The sequence below is a fragment of the Silene latifolia genome, chromosome 6 (assembly GCF_048544455.1).
Source record: "Silene latifolia isolate original U9 population chromosome 6, ASM4854445v1, whole genome shotgun sequence".
In the NCBI taxonomy this organism is placed as follows: domain Eukaryota; kingdom Viridiplantae; phylum Streptophyta; class Magnoliopsida; order Caryophyllales; family Caryophyllaceae; genus Silene; species Silene latifolia.
In genome coordinates this window covers 71559301-71574084 of record NC_133531.1, presented here as the reverse complement: position 1 = coordinate 71574084, position 14784 = coordinate 71559301, and the positions used below count along the sequence as shown (strand labels likewise).

The 14784-nt window shown below is 41.6% G+C and overlaps 1 protein-coding gene across 1 annotated transcript; it reads right to left on the bottom strand.

The window, feature by feature from the left end:
• Nucleotides 1–541: 541 nt before the first annotated feature.
• On the bottom strand, nucleotides 542–8775 carry LOC141588213 (uncharacterized). Its single transcript, XM_074409667.1, has 6 exons — nucleotides 8649–8775; nucleotides 8368–8556; nucleotides 7831–8282; nucleotides 7662–7748; nucleotides 7483–7547; nucleotides 542–602 (listed from the first exon to the last, which is right to left on the bottom strand). The coding sequence occupies exons 1-6, from the start codon at nucleotides 8773–8775 to the stop codon at nucleotides 542–544; spliced, it is 981 nt and encodes a 326-aa protein (XP_074265768.1).
• Between the last annotated feature and the right edge of the window lie 6009 nt (nucleotides 8776–14784).

Below are 14784 nucleotides of genomic sequence, written 5' to 3'. Positions count from 1 at the left end.
CAGCAGCCCACTGGATTTTAGCTTTTTGAGCTAGAAAACTCCTCTTTGAATCATCCCTTTCTTTATACATCATAGCAGCATCTTTAGCTTCCTTCTGAAGGACCAGATTTGTAGGATCCATATGCAGCTTAACCTAAGCATCATGAAGCAACACTTGTGCTAGCTTAGCAGTAGTCTCAATTTGAGCATAGGCAGATCCATTTAACTCTTTCAGAGGCCTATTCAGCATCTTAAGTTTTTTGACAAGCTGGAATATTTTAACACCATGAATCTGAGTATCCCAGACTTTCTTCACAATAGGGAGAAATTCAGAATCCTTACCCCACATATTAAAATATTTAAAACTCCCCCTTTTCCTAACACAATCTGGTCTCATGATCAAAGTGCAAGGAAAATGATCAAAGAGGCCTTCATGGTGGAACATAGTGATTGTTAGGCCCAGTTTAGCCTGGTCTGACTGTAACCTGGCCTGACCTTACTAGGCTGATAAAGATAACCAGAAACCGAACAAATCTAATTACTGTTTGGCAGATAAAGAGTATTATAGGATAAGCAGGCTATTAGATCCTGGAGGAAGAGCCTGATAGTAAATACAGAAAAGCCTGGCAGGACATTCAAACAAACTGGATTAAGAAGATAAACAAGAAGTGCAGTTGTGTGAGTTAATAATCGTGCCCTATTCTCAAGGAAGACCGAGTCTAACTATAAGACTATATCATCCATGAATGTAGACGGGAAAAAGAAGAAATACTGAAGATTAGCTAAGAGTATAAAAGGTCAAGCGAATTAATAGGGAGCGTGCCCTATTAATCTGGCAACGGCTCCTACAATAGGGGGGAACGTTGAGATTAAAGCAACGTTAACATTTGTACAACTATAAATAGCATTTGTAAATGGATTACTCTCCATGATTTTATTCCCTTAGTTATCTTACAATTTATCTCTTATTATCTCTTGAATATTCAATTATATACGCAAATTTATACTCAGCCTATTTACATAATACAAGCGATATTCTTCTTACTTAGTCTTTCCCTATAATTCACTCATTATACTTTTCCAAGTTTATAGAACTAGATACCCAAATTATTCTGTAATAAAGCCGGATCCATTCAGGAAATTCCTGCTAAAACAATTGGCGCCCACCGTGGGGCATCTAGTTCTTTAATCAAAAAATTCCTTTTACCATTTTCCATTTAATATTCACATACAGAAATGGTGGAACTCACCTCAGAACAACAATTAGCGGCTGCCCTGGCCAAGATCAAAGAATTGGAGACAATCCAAGAGAAGGCAGCCAAGCGAAGCGAAAATCAATAGGTCAAGGAATCTGAGTCTAGCCTGAGGAAAAAATTGGAAAATCAGGCTTCGGGCTCCAAGACCAGATTCGAACCAGGAACCCCATTCTCATCCATTATCAAAAACATTGACTTTTCCAATTTTGGAACCCCGGAGAAGGATACATTATCCGGTACCCCAATCATTTCCAATGATGAAACAAACAAGACTGAAGCAGCAATAATGATGGCTATGCTTCAGAATATTCAAAAACTCCACAACAAAATAGAAAATATACCTGGTGTGCCGACCGTGGTCAAGTAGAAGTTGACACTTTGCGAGATTCACCCTTTGCAGATGAAATTGCAAAGATTGATCTTCCCAAGAAATTTACCGTTCCATCCATGAGAACTTATGATGGGACCTCCGATTCACAAAATCACGTTGCCATATTCAAACAAAAGATGTTGGTCGCCTCAATACCCAAAGTGAACTCGACAGTCCGCATGTGTAAGGGCTTTGGTACAACCCGACCGGAGCAAAGATTACAATGGTTCATCAATCTCCCAAATGGAGGTATCAAGAATTTTGCAGAATTTATCAATGCCTTCAATCAACAATTCGCAAGCAGCAGAGATATGGCCAAGAGACCCAGTAACCTGTTCAGGGTAAAGCACTTCCTGAAGAATCTCTCAAAGAATTCCTGGCCAGATTTGTCAAAGAGAAGGTGGCCATTCCCAGGTGTGACGTAGAAATAGCAGTAGAAGTCTTCATGCAAGGAGTCTTGCTTGACAGTGACATCTATGCAGATTTAACCAAAAAAGCATGCCCAACCTTTGCCAATGTTCAATCCATCGCCTTAGAGCATGTCAGATTCGAGGAAGATCTCAACTTCAGGACAAACTCATCCGGAGGAAAGCAAGGCTATGGTCACACTAACAGGAAAAGCTCCTACCAGAAAGGAGGCAACTCTAGATCAGCACCCTATTCCAGGCCTGAACGATCTGAAGTCAACATGGCACAAGAACACAAAGGTAACCTTTCTAGCCTTCCAACTATTCCTGAATATAACTTCTCTATTAATACTGCAGGATTAATCAAACGCCTGGAAAGCCTGGGAGATACGGTCAGATGGCCCAAAAAATCCGACAACCCCAGGAAAGACCCAACGAGATGGTGTGACTTCCATCGGACATCAGGCACACCACGAAGAATGCATCCAACTCGAAAACAGGTGGCATATCTTCTAAAGAAAGGCTATTTGAAAGACTTAATCCAAAGAGCCAAAGAACAAAGATGAAGGACAAAACAAGAGAGATTCAGGGAACGGCAGAGATCCTCCTCCTCCTCCCCCATCTATGAAGTCAAGTTCATAAATGGAGGATCGAAAATCATGGTCCGACCACTCACCGCCAAAAGAATATCCAGGGAATCCAGACTTGACCCCTTCCAGGTCCAAGTCATTGCCTGCTATTACTTTTGATGACTCGGACCCGCAGGGAATATCAGATCTACACCATGACAGCTTGGTAATCACCATGCAAATTGGCAAAGCTAAGATATCAAGAATCCTGATAGACGGAGGCAGTTCAATCAATCTGGTGATGCTTGACGTCCTCAAAGCTATGAAGATAGATGAAGGAAAGATCATGAAGAAATCCAGCGTCCCGGTTGGATTCAGCGGAGAAACAAAGAACACCCGGGAGAAATCACCGCCAACCTATGTGGAAGGCGTGGCTTCATATGAAAGATTTGGAGTAATGGATTGCCTATCCTCATATAATGTAATCCTGGGCAGACCATGGATCCACAATGTCAAAGCAATCCCATCAACATACCATCAATGTGTGAAAATACCAACCGAATGGGGGATAACCACCATCAGGGGAGAACAGAGGACGGCTCAGGAATGTTACACTCAGGCTTTGAAACCCTCAAAGTCAGGTAAGTCCCTTGCATAGCAATTAAAGTCACCTGTCAGGGAAGAGTATATTGCACAATCACAGATGGAAACAGGAGAGGTCATGTTGGACCCAGAATTCCCTGACAGGAAAGTACTTGTAGGGTCAGATGCACCGGACTCGGTCAGACCCGATCTGGTCAGCTTTCTCAAAACTAAAATGTCCTGTTTTGCTTGGTCACATTTTGATATGACTGGTATAGATGCTGATATTATAACTCATAAGTTGAATATTGACAAATCATTTAAGCCTGTACAGCAAAAGAGAAGAAAATTTGCTGCAGAGAGGCATGAAATCATCAACCAAGAAGTTGACAAGCTACTGGACATGGGAATGATCAGGGAAGTAATGTACCCTGACTGGCTTGCAAACGTAGTAGTCGTCCAAAAGAAAAATGGCAAATGGAGAGTCTGTGTAGACTACACCGACCTAAACAAAGCCTGCCCAAAAGATCCATTTCCCCTGCCACACATCGATGCAATGGTGGATGCCACCGCAGCCACGAAATGTTAACATTCATGGATGCCTCCAAATGGATTCAATCAAATAAAGATGCACCCTGCAGATCAGGAAAGCACAGCTTTCATTACTGAAAGAGGTATATATTGTTATACTGCTATGCCCTTTGGATTAAAGAATGCAGGTGCAACCTATCAAAGGCTAGTCAACATGATGTTCAAAGACCAAATAGGAGATACCATGGAAGTCTACATAGATGACATGGTAGTCAAGTCAAAAAAGGCAGAAGACCACGTCAAAGACTTGGAAGTAGCCTTTCAAATACTGGAGAAATTCAATATGAAGCTCAACCCACAAAAATGCCACTTTGGAGTCTCAGCAGGCAAATTCTTAGGCTATATGGTGACAAAAAGAGGAATATAAGCCACCCTGAATGATCAAAGCTATCCTGGAGCTAGAACCACCAAAGACGGTCAAAGACATACAAAAGCCGATGGAAGAATAGCGGCTCAACAGTTCATTTCATGATCATCGAGAGGTGCAAATCATTCTATAACCTCGCTAAGGAAGAACAAGGACTTTCAATGGACCCCGATCACCAGTCGCCTTTAAAGACCTGAAAACATATCTATCCTCTCCTCCCTTGCTGGCAAAACCAGTCAAAGATGAACCCCGACAGTATATAATCGAGTCCACAAAATTTGTCGGTCTTGAGTCTTGGTCAAAGAAGCAGACGGACAACAACACCCTGTCTATTACGTAAGTAAAAGTCTACTGGATGCAAGAGATCGGTATGGCCTGCTTGAAAAATATGTTTTAGCTTTAATTATGAGTTGCACAAAATTAAGACCATACTTTGAAAGCCACCCTATAATAGTCAGAACCAACCTTCCTATCAAGTCTGTACTTAGGAAGCCAGAATTCCGGACGAATGTCCAAATGGTCAGTCCAGCTGAGCACATACAACATAACATTTGAACCAAGGACAGCAATTAAATCACAAGCACTAGCAGACTTTGTGGCTGATTTTAGTCCAACCCTAGAACCCGACCTAATAAAAGAAGTAAATAAACTGACCAGCGACCAAACAGAACTAGAATGGACCCTATTTGTCGATGGTGCAGCCAACATGAGGGGCACAGGCCTGGGGGTAGTACTAAAATCGCCACAGGGGGATAAGATAGTACAGGCTATAAGCTGTGCATTTGAAGCTACCAACAATGAGGCAGAATATGAAGCCCTAATAGCTGGATTAAAGGTATGTATTGACCTTGGTGTGCAAAACCTAATGTTACGTACTGATTCCCTTCTTATTTCCAACCAAGTAAACGGAATATATACTGCAAAAGACTCAAAAATGATGCTTTATTTGGAAGTTGTTCAAATTCTAAAATCAAAATTCCGCAATTTTAATATTGACCAAATTCCCAGGGACTTGAATACCCAGGCCGATGCCTTAGCCGGCCTAGGATCCAACTTCAGTCCCCTTGACTTCGACAAAATACCCATCGTACATTTATTAGAACCTGCAATAAATAAACAAGATGAAAGCTTCCCAATTTATGTTGCCAATTCTTGGACAAAACCCTACTATGATCACAACAGGAATCCTTCCCTAAATAAGCAAGATGCCAGAGCACTAAAAATAAAAGCCGCTTCATATACTATTATTAACAACGTGCTTTTTAAGAAATCGCAGTCGGGCCGTACCTCGGATGCCTAGAACCACAAGAAGTCGAACATATATTATCAGAAATCCATGAAGGATACTGTGGAAATCATAAAGGCGGAAGAAGTCCGCAAGCAAGGTACTCGAACAGTTATTATTGGCCCACCTTGAGGGCCGATTGCCTGGAATTTAGCTCTAAATGCAAAGCTTGCCAGATTCATGGACCATATATCCATCAGCCATCTGAGGAACTACATTCCATATCCGCACCCTGGCCATTTATGAAGTGAGGCATGGATATAGTAGGGAAACTACCTCAAGCACCCGGACAAAAAGTTTTCATGCTAGCAATGACTGATTACTTCTCCAAGTGGATAGAAGCGGATTCATACAGGCAAGTCAAGGAAAAGGACGTCATAGCATTCATCAAACACAACATCATATGTAGATATGGCATCCCCTCTGAAATAGTATGTGACAATGGCCCGCAATTCGTGGGAAAAAGAACGGCAGCCTTCTGTGCTCAATGGAACATCAACCTGGTAACCTCCACGCCAGGATATCCAAAAGCTAACGGTCAGGCAGAATCCAGTAACAAAGTAGTAATCAGCTGCATAAAGAAGAAGCTAGAAAGAAGGAAAGGCAGATGGGCTGAAGAGCTCCCCCTGGTCCTCTAGGCTGATAGAACCACGCCTAAAACATCCACAGGTCAAACCCCCTACTCCTTGGTCTATGGATGTGAAGCAGTAATCCCGGCTGAGGTCGACATTCCATCAGCCAGATGCAGCCTGAACACAATAACAAGCAATATACCTCTAATGGAGGACACTGACTTAACGGAAGAGCTAAGAGATGCAACAAGATTAGATTGGCAAAAGATATCGCAAAGAGTTGCAAAAAGCTACAACAAGATCACAAAGCCAGGGTATTCAGGGTAGGAGACCTTGTCCTCAGGAAAGTCTTCCAAAACACAAAAGAAAAGAATGCTGCAAATTGGCCCCAACCTGGGAAGATCCCTACCTAATTGACTCAATAGTCGGCCAGGGAACTTATAGATTACAAACCCTGGACGGCGAAATGATCCCAAGAGCTTGGAATATTGCACACTTAAAACTATTTCACATATTGAATATATCTCCCGGTCCAGGTATAATTTCGTGTTCACATTTCTTGCCTGACCTGATGCGAAGCTAAATGTATGATACTTGCCATTATATGAATAAATTCCTTATATAATTTCTTCTATTATGTGCCCAAGTACTTATCAATATTCTCATATTTATTTTTACCAAGTAGAATCTTCAATACTTGTTTTACATACTGCATTTTATTTAAAACAAATCTTAAAGATTGGGGGCCACCCCACCAATATCCAACGATACCCAACTTTCAACCTGCAAAAACAGCCTTAAAATACGAGCTCAACTTAACGTACAAACCTGGAAAATCTATTCCTGGATTGTATAACATAGATGGGTCATAAGCCCTCCAGACAGCAGGGGACGTAAGCCCTCCAGGCATGTGCAACAACCCCGCCCATAACACAATAAACTGGCCAGATCCAGCACAAAAAACTGGCCCGATCCAGTCGAATAACTGGCCAGATCCAGTAAGACATCCAATACTACAAAAGTGCCTTATTAAAACATAAAAAGGAACCAACAAAGACCAAAAATTTATTCATCCAAAATAGCCAGCCTTGCCACATACCTAATAATTATCCATTCCAGGGACATCCCCCCTAGATGGGCCAAAAAAATACCTAAATATCCATTCCAGGAACATCCCCCCTGGATGGGCCAAAACAAAGAAGAAAAACATAAATCTATGTAGGTTTTGAGCCAGTAACCGACTCACAACCATCCACCATTTCCTGATCACCAGATTTGTCCTTGGAAGGAGGAGAATCCACTTCTTCTTCTTGACCCATGTTGGCCAAATCAGGATACTGAGTGTCCAGTGCTGTCTCATCCCGGTCCGGATCCCAATTAGCCCGGTCAGATTCCGGATCCCTCATAGCATCAACCCGGCCTTTCCCAAAGAAGTACTGAGCGGCATCGCAGCCGCGCCTCCACTAATTCCTTTTCAAAGACCAAGCTCTTCATTCTTCCTCACCGATCTGCATTGCACGCTTCTCGCAGCCACTCCCCCTTGACAACCTCCAACTCTTGCCCGACAACCTTCTCAAAGATTTTTGTAGCCACCTCACAAACTATAGCACCCGGATGCCTCTCTAGCTGTCGCCACCGAGATTGAAGTACTACTTCATTACCCCCGGATGTGTGCACTCTCACGGTTAACCGTATACGCTTTTTCTTCCGAGTAGAAACCCTGGCCTGGCATCCCCGAGCCGACAAGCGAGCCAACCCGACATCCAATCCCTACAAGAAACAAAATTAATCAGCCCAATATAAAGCAACACAAAGAGCACATAAACAATTAAAACATCCTTTTACAACTAACCTCCTTAGCTTGAGAAACAAGTTCAGCAGCCTTTGTCACAAGAGAAGTCAGGATAGAAACCACTTTAGTAGAAGACTCAAGGGTATTAGCAGACAAAAGCTGGCCGCCCATTTTTGCAGAAAATTTATTTATCCGTGCCCGGGCAGCATCCATATCGTCAATCCTAACAGACACTTGCCTGATACTCCTGATTGGTTGAGCCTGAATAGGCTCTTTCTCTCCCCCTTCCTCTTCAGGAATAACATCTTCCCTTCTCCTTTTAGAAGCCTGAACGACCTCTGGTGACACTAGCCTGGGCGGTTCTTGGGGAGGCTGGACATCAGAAACCAAAATATCAAGCGTCTTGTCACTCCCACTAGCCTCCTGGCTCTTGGACTGTTCAGCAATCCTAGCCACCCCAGCCTTTAAATCTTTTGCAGAAAAGCTGGCCAACCTGGCAGAAGACCTGAATACTGGATATATAAAGAATATACATAAATATCAGATAAAAAGCGATAAGAAGACATCAATTAACATAAAGACATATAGAAAACATACAGGAAAGAGCAGTGGAGCTAGGCTTGCCTTTGGGTACTCTGACCCCACTCAGCTTGGTCTTCATATACCGGGGCAATAATTCCCTGCCCAGACTGGCAGGCCAGGTCCTCTCTTCCTCAGGAATAGAAAGGAAAGCGTCTATCCTTGCAACAGCCTCCTCGTCAAGAGGATCATGGTTCCAATCAGGAGCTACAAACATTACAAAAACAAAAATATGCAGGTAAGAATATATCCTACTTTCATTCAATATAAATTGCAAATTAAGAGTACAGGAAACGTACCACTCTCCAAAGGAGGATATCTCAAATAGTCAAAGCCTGAGCCCAGACTCTCAGTCCGGATAAACAGGAAAGTCTTCGCCCATCTTTTATCGTCTCCAGAGTCCAGGTTAGTAATTAATGGAGACATCTTTGACTTAATTCTCAAATTAAAACGACCATCAACAGGATTTTTCATATGATATATTGCCTTGATATCATTAATAGTAATTACAAGGTTGTGTTTAGCACATAAATTTTCAATGGAATTAACAAGTTTCCAAACCATTGGCATAATCTGAAAAGGTGATACTTCCATAGCACGAATGGTATCGATCATTAAAGGGGTAAAAGGTAACTTACAACCTGCTTTGAACGCCCATTCAAAAATACAGAACCAACCAGGTGACACCCAGTTAGCTCTGACTGTACAAGACTCAGGAATCCATACCTCAGTCGACTCAGGAATTATTTTCTTCTCCCTTAAAACCCTGTCATAGTTTGTTTTCAATAAGTTCTCTTCAGGGAAGTAAGGATCCAAAGATTGAAGGGCAGAAAAAATAGAATCCTGATATTTAAAAGCTATGGCACGAGCAGGAGGATCAACTTCAATCACCTCCTCCTCCTGGACGTCTTTGGGTTCAGGTTCAGCAGCGGCTTTCTGAGGTGCATGACGCTTTTTGGCTCCCATATCCTTTATTATTTAAATTATTGTGATAAATTTTATTTATTGAAAAATTATAAGTTGGCAGAGTAAGACTCCTGAGAAATAGGGGAGAATTTTAGAGAAAATTGAGCAAGGAAAGTGGAAGAAATTTTGTGAACAACAATCTCGTCCCAAATACCGTATTTATAGAAGGGGAATAACGGTGTAAAAACCCTAGAAAACGCAAAACTGTCAGCGTGACATCACTTAGCCGTTGCAGTGTTTAACGGTAACTAGGAGTCTAAGAGTCATTGAGTAAATACAATTCTTTTCATTAATTAACCCGGTAAAATTGACATCTCACCCCTGGCCTGATCCAGCACGGGTAAAATGTCAAGGGGCAATTGTTAGGCCCGTTAGCCTGGTCTGATCAGAACCTGGCCTCGACCTTACTAGGGCCGATAAAGATAACCGTAAACCGGACAAATCTAATTACTTGTTTGGCGTATAAAGAGTATTACAGATAAGCAGGCTATTAGACCCTGGAGGAAGAGCCTGATAGTAAATACAGAAAAGCCTGGCAGGACATTCAAACAAACTGGATTAAGAAGATAAACAAGAAGTGCAGTTGTGTGAGTTAATAATCGTGCCCTATTCTCAAGGAAGACCGAGTCTAACTATAAGACTATATCATCCATGAATGTAGACGGGAAAAAGAAGAAATACTGAAGATTAGCTAAGAGTAGAAAAGGTCAAGCTAATTAATAGGGAGCGTGCCCTATTAATGTGACAACGACTCCTACAATAGGGGGGAACGTTGAGCTTAAAGCAACGTTAACATTTGTACAACTATAAATAGCATTTGTAAATGGATTACTCTCCATGATTTTATTCCCTTAGTTATCTTACAATTTATCTCTTATTATCTCTTGAATATTCAATTATATACGCAAATTTATACTCAGCCTATTTACATAATACAAGCGATATTATTCTTACTTAGTCTTTCCCTATAATTCACTCATTATACTTTTCCCAGTTTATAGAACTAGATACCCAAATTATTCTGTAATAAAGCCGGATCCATTCAGGAAATTCCTGCTAAAACAGTGATAGCATCAGGAATAAGCCATTCATTATTGACCATAGCTCTATCAATCCTACTGAAAACCAAGTCCCCTAGCTCATGTTTATTGTTCCAAGTGAAAAAGGAACCTTGTGCTGGAATATCACTAATGCAGCAAGCATCCACACACTCCTGGAAATCCCTCAACTCAGCAGTAGAAATTCCAGAGCCTATCCTTTCATCCATAGCAAGGACACTATTAAAATCCCCCATAACCACCCAAGGGCCATTAACAACCTGATGCATCAACTGGAGAGACTGCCAAAGAGGAAGCCTATTAGTAATCCTGTTAAAATCATAGACGGTTTTTATTGCCGTCGTTGAAAATTGGAGGAAATAGTGAATTTTTAATTTCAACATTATTGTTCTCTGAAATGACGGGTTTTATTGTCGTCGTAGAAATTTGAAGAAATAGTGAATTTTGAATTTCACTACTATTGTTATTGACATGACGGTTTTTTTATTGCTGGCGTTGAAATTTGAAGAAATAGTGAATTTTGAATTTCACTATTATTGTTTTTGACATGACGGTTTTTATTGTCGTCGTTGAAATTTGAAGAAATAGTGAATTTTGAATTTCACTATTATTGTTTTTGACATGACGGTTTTTATTGCCGTTGTTGAAATTTGAAGAAATAGTGATTTTTGAATTTCACTATTATTGTTTTTGAAATGACGGGTTTTATTGCCGTCGTTGAAATTTGAGGAAATAGTGAATTTTGAATTTCACTATTATTGTTTTTGTGTGGGAAATGACGGTTTTTATGGCCGTCGTTGAAAATTGGAAGTTTGTGTGGGAAATTTGGCCAAAGCCCAAAATTTCGTTGAACAAAGCAAAGGAACTCCCCATTGAGGCGCGAGTCCTTCTGCGAAATAAGGGAGCTTCCCTATTTTTGTAGAAAAGACGCGAGAACTGGCTGCTCCCTATTCTCACTTCGTCTTCCTTAATCAAACCCGCGACAAAACAAAATCGCCATTTTTGGGTCTCTTTTCTTGCTTGAGTTCGTGCCATTGTCAACATGTCATCTCAAGGTATGTAAATCCTCTTGAATCCAATTGAATTTGTTTGTCTTTTCGTTGATTCAATTAGGGCGAAACCCTAAACCCTCCAAAATCGAATTGGGCGTTTTTGATTAAGCCATTTTCGAGTGAAATTGATGATTGCATTAGGTTAGAAATCTGTTTAGGAGTATAGGGGTGCTTTTAGTTTGCATTTTGGTCCCCGTTCCCGCTCCCTATGTACGAAAAACATGAATGAGACGGTAAAACCGTCTTATTTCACAATGTCAAGTTTGTTTGCTTGAGTTGTGTGCCCCACTAGGTTGTATTGTAGTCGGGGAAGACCGTGTTTGCCATTTTGAACCTTCGTTGGGGTATTGTGGGCAAAGTTGGAATTTTTGCTTTTGAAGCGGTCTTATGTCTGTCAAAATCAGCGTCATTTTGAGCTCAAATTGAGTCAGTTTGTTTTGAAATGGACCTTATTGGTAGTTTAGGTCGCTTTGAGACGGGATAAAATCACGTTGTTTTGTTGTGGTCGTATTTTGAAATTTTGACCTGTTTGTGTTCGAATTGGTGCAAAACTGCCTTTTCGAGCCATGGAAAATACCCCATTGTGTCAGGAATATATTGATTGTTGGCGGACCTTGTGTGGGTCTCGTGGTGCCGTTTTTGTTGTTGTTGTTTTGACTCGTCTTTTGCTTGAAAAGAAGGGTGAGTCATTTTTTTTTATACGGTTTTTGTAGATTGTTTTTTTGTTTGGTTGGGTTTGGGCGGGATTACCCTTGTTTTGTTTTGAAGGGTTTTTTTTTATTTGTCCATTTTGTGCCGTCGTAATGCCGAAATTTTGGCTGACGTTTTAGCCTTGCGTTTGATTGCAGGGGAGTGTTCGGGGCCTAACGGGTCCATTGCTGAGACTTCAGAGGACCAGGATGACCCTGGAGGAGGAGAGACGACTGTTTTTTGTTACAGGCTTCGTTGTGTTTCTCCCTAGTGGCCTTTGCCCAGCTTTTGATCGCATATCGATCATTGGATGTTGTCTGCAGAGGTCGGACGTCTGGTGATTGGGGGTTAAGATGGGTGCATCGTTCTGCGTTGCCGCCCTCGATCGTTGTCGAGTTCTGATGATTGGGGTTCAACATCGGGGTAGCGCCCTATGTCATGGCTCCTTCTTATCGCCTAATTTCGAAGGTTGGGGGTAAACGTCGGGGCGATGCACTGAGTCACCACTCCTGATTGTCACGTCGTCCAAAATCTGCCTGGCATTGTTTTCTTTTTTTATCGTGGAGTAGGAACGAGTTATTACCGTCGTGGTAATCACCTCTGCTTCCGCTGTTACTCCTTTGTTTTCCGTGTTGCTCCCTTTCTTTTCCGGTCGGAAGAGTAGGGAGTGCTTAGCTCGGTAGGTGGCAGATAGCCCCTAGTTCATTTTTTTAGGCCAGTGTTTGTATGATAACTATATGTACCAGATCCTGTTTGTATGGTCAGTCGTTTGTATCAAATGCGTGTCGATGTATTTTGCGTGAGGCGGTTTGTATATATGTGTTTTTGGGTTGTGGTTTATTCGTGATTTTGGCTTTTTTGTGTTGTGTTTCGGAGAAGCGCTGTCAGCTGTTAGTTCCCCTTTGCTTCACACTATTTCCTGCATCGTTAGTGTAGAAAACAGGCAACAGGTAGCACGTACACATAAACGTAAACACGTAAAAAGCGTTTGATTGAAAACAAAATTTACCACGATGACTCGAAGTTAAAAATGATGTTTAAATTTTGAAAATTCCGCGACAAGTTGTCACGTTTGGATTTCTCAAAAAAGAAATTGATTTGAAATTTGAGCAATTAACTCATGTCTTGAATTAAATTGCATCGAAGTTTGCTGGAATTGATTTGTAACTCGAAAACTTAAAACTCAAACCGTCAGGGGTGAATTTTAAAACAGATTTTGGCGAGTGTATTTGATTTGATTTTTGTGAGATCAAGATTCGGATTTGCGAGAGCTTGAAATTTTGAAGAAAACTGACGTCGTGTTGTCAATTTTCGATTTTGTGGAAAATGTGAAAAAGCGAAAAATTTTCGGGATTTCGACCGACATGGAAACGATCCGTTGCGGATCGGGGCGACTAGCCCTTCCCCCTTAAAAAAGAAGAGAAAAAACCCGTATGTTTAAAGCTGCGTCATGGAAACCGTGTAGGATTTCGTAAAACGCAAGAATAAGGAAATGTGAGTGTGAGAAAACACAAAACATCCTGGGTAGGCCCGACCAGACACGAATCCTGTGGCGGGAGGTTCGAGGTGTCGGGAAGAAACACAATTTGAAAGGGCCAATTCAAGGTGGGAATCCTGAGGAACAGCCCAAAGAGGCGCGAGTCCACTGACGATAGAAGTCAGCTTCCCCTTTTTTTTAAAAAAAAGCGTTGATTATTTTGTTATAAATAGGGATTTTTATGCTTCATTGTTTCATCATCCGAAACACGAAAAACATCTCTACAAAAACCTCTCTTCTAATTCCTTAAAATTATTCATGGATGCTTTCGAGAATAGGTTGCGGCATTGGTGTCGGGATTTGTCACCACCCGAAAAATATCAACTCGTTGTGATGGGAGTTGGTCAATTGTTTGTGCTTCGTCAAGTCAAGGTGCAATCCTCGTTCCTTGAAGCATGCTCTCGGTTTTGGGATTCGAAACATCACGTTTTCGTTCTCCCGAAAGGCAAAATTTGTCCTCTTGCCAAAGAAGTAAGTGCCATTGGTGGGTGGTCGGGTTATGTTCCGGTGCTTCCCCCGGCTCGGTTGTGTTATAAGGATAAGTTTCGTTCGATGTTGGGCTTGTCGACAAGTCAAGTCAACTTTCTCCTTGCTCCTCATGGTGTAGATATGTTGGCTCTAATCAACATTTTCTCAAACTGGTTGGATGTCCATGTCTCAGAGGTGGCTAGGAGAAGGGCTCTTGCCTTTGGCCTAGTGCATGCATACCTATTTGTTGATGCCTTGAAGAAGGAGGGGTCAAAATGCTATGGTAGCATGACCCTTGTGCATGTGGTTGAGCAAATGGAGCATAGTAAAGATCCATCTTGTGGAGAGGCTCCCTCGTTTGGGTCTCCAAGGATCCTCCAAGTGTGGCTATTGGAGAGGCTAAGGTATGTACAGCCTCCGGCCGATTCTTCTTCTTATTCCTTCTGTCACCTTACTGTTGGAATATGTGTCCTCCGACAATAATGCGATCACGACTGTTGATCATGATGATCACATGTTTAAGTCTCATTAAAATGAATACAATTGGGAAGTAATTTTGTTACTGTCAACTGGTCAACATATATCGGTAATGATTGGCTGACTAGAGTTTGACATTACTGTCGTGTGACGGTGGTGATCAGTTGACCCCCTAGGTCATACCTAA

Bases quoted from the DNA above. Each gene is read 5' to 3' on its own strand.
- LOC141588213 (XM_074409667.1), bottom strand. From the start codon at position 8,775: ATGTCTCCATTAATTACTAACCTGGACTCTGGAGACGATAAAAGATGG. The intron at 8,557-8,648 runs GTACGTTTCCTG...TAATGTTTGTAG, and splicing joins ATATCCTCCTTTGGAGAGTG to CTCCTGATTGGAACCATGAT. The intron at 7,548-7,661 runs GTGAGAGTGCAC...ATCTTTGAGAAG, and splicing joins AAAAGCGTATACGGTTAACC to GTTGTCGGGCAAGAGTTGGA.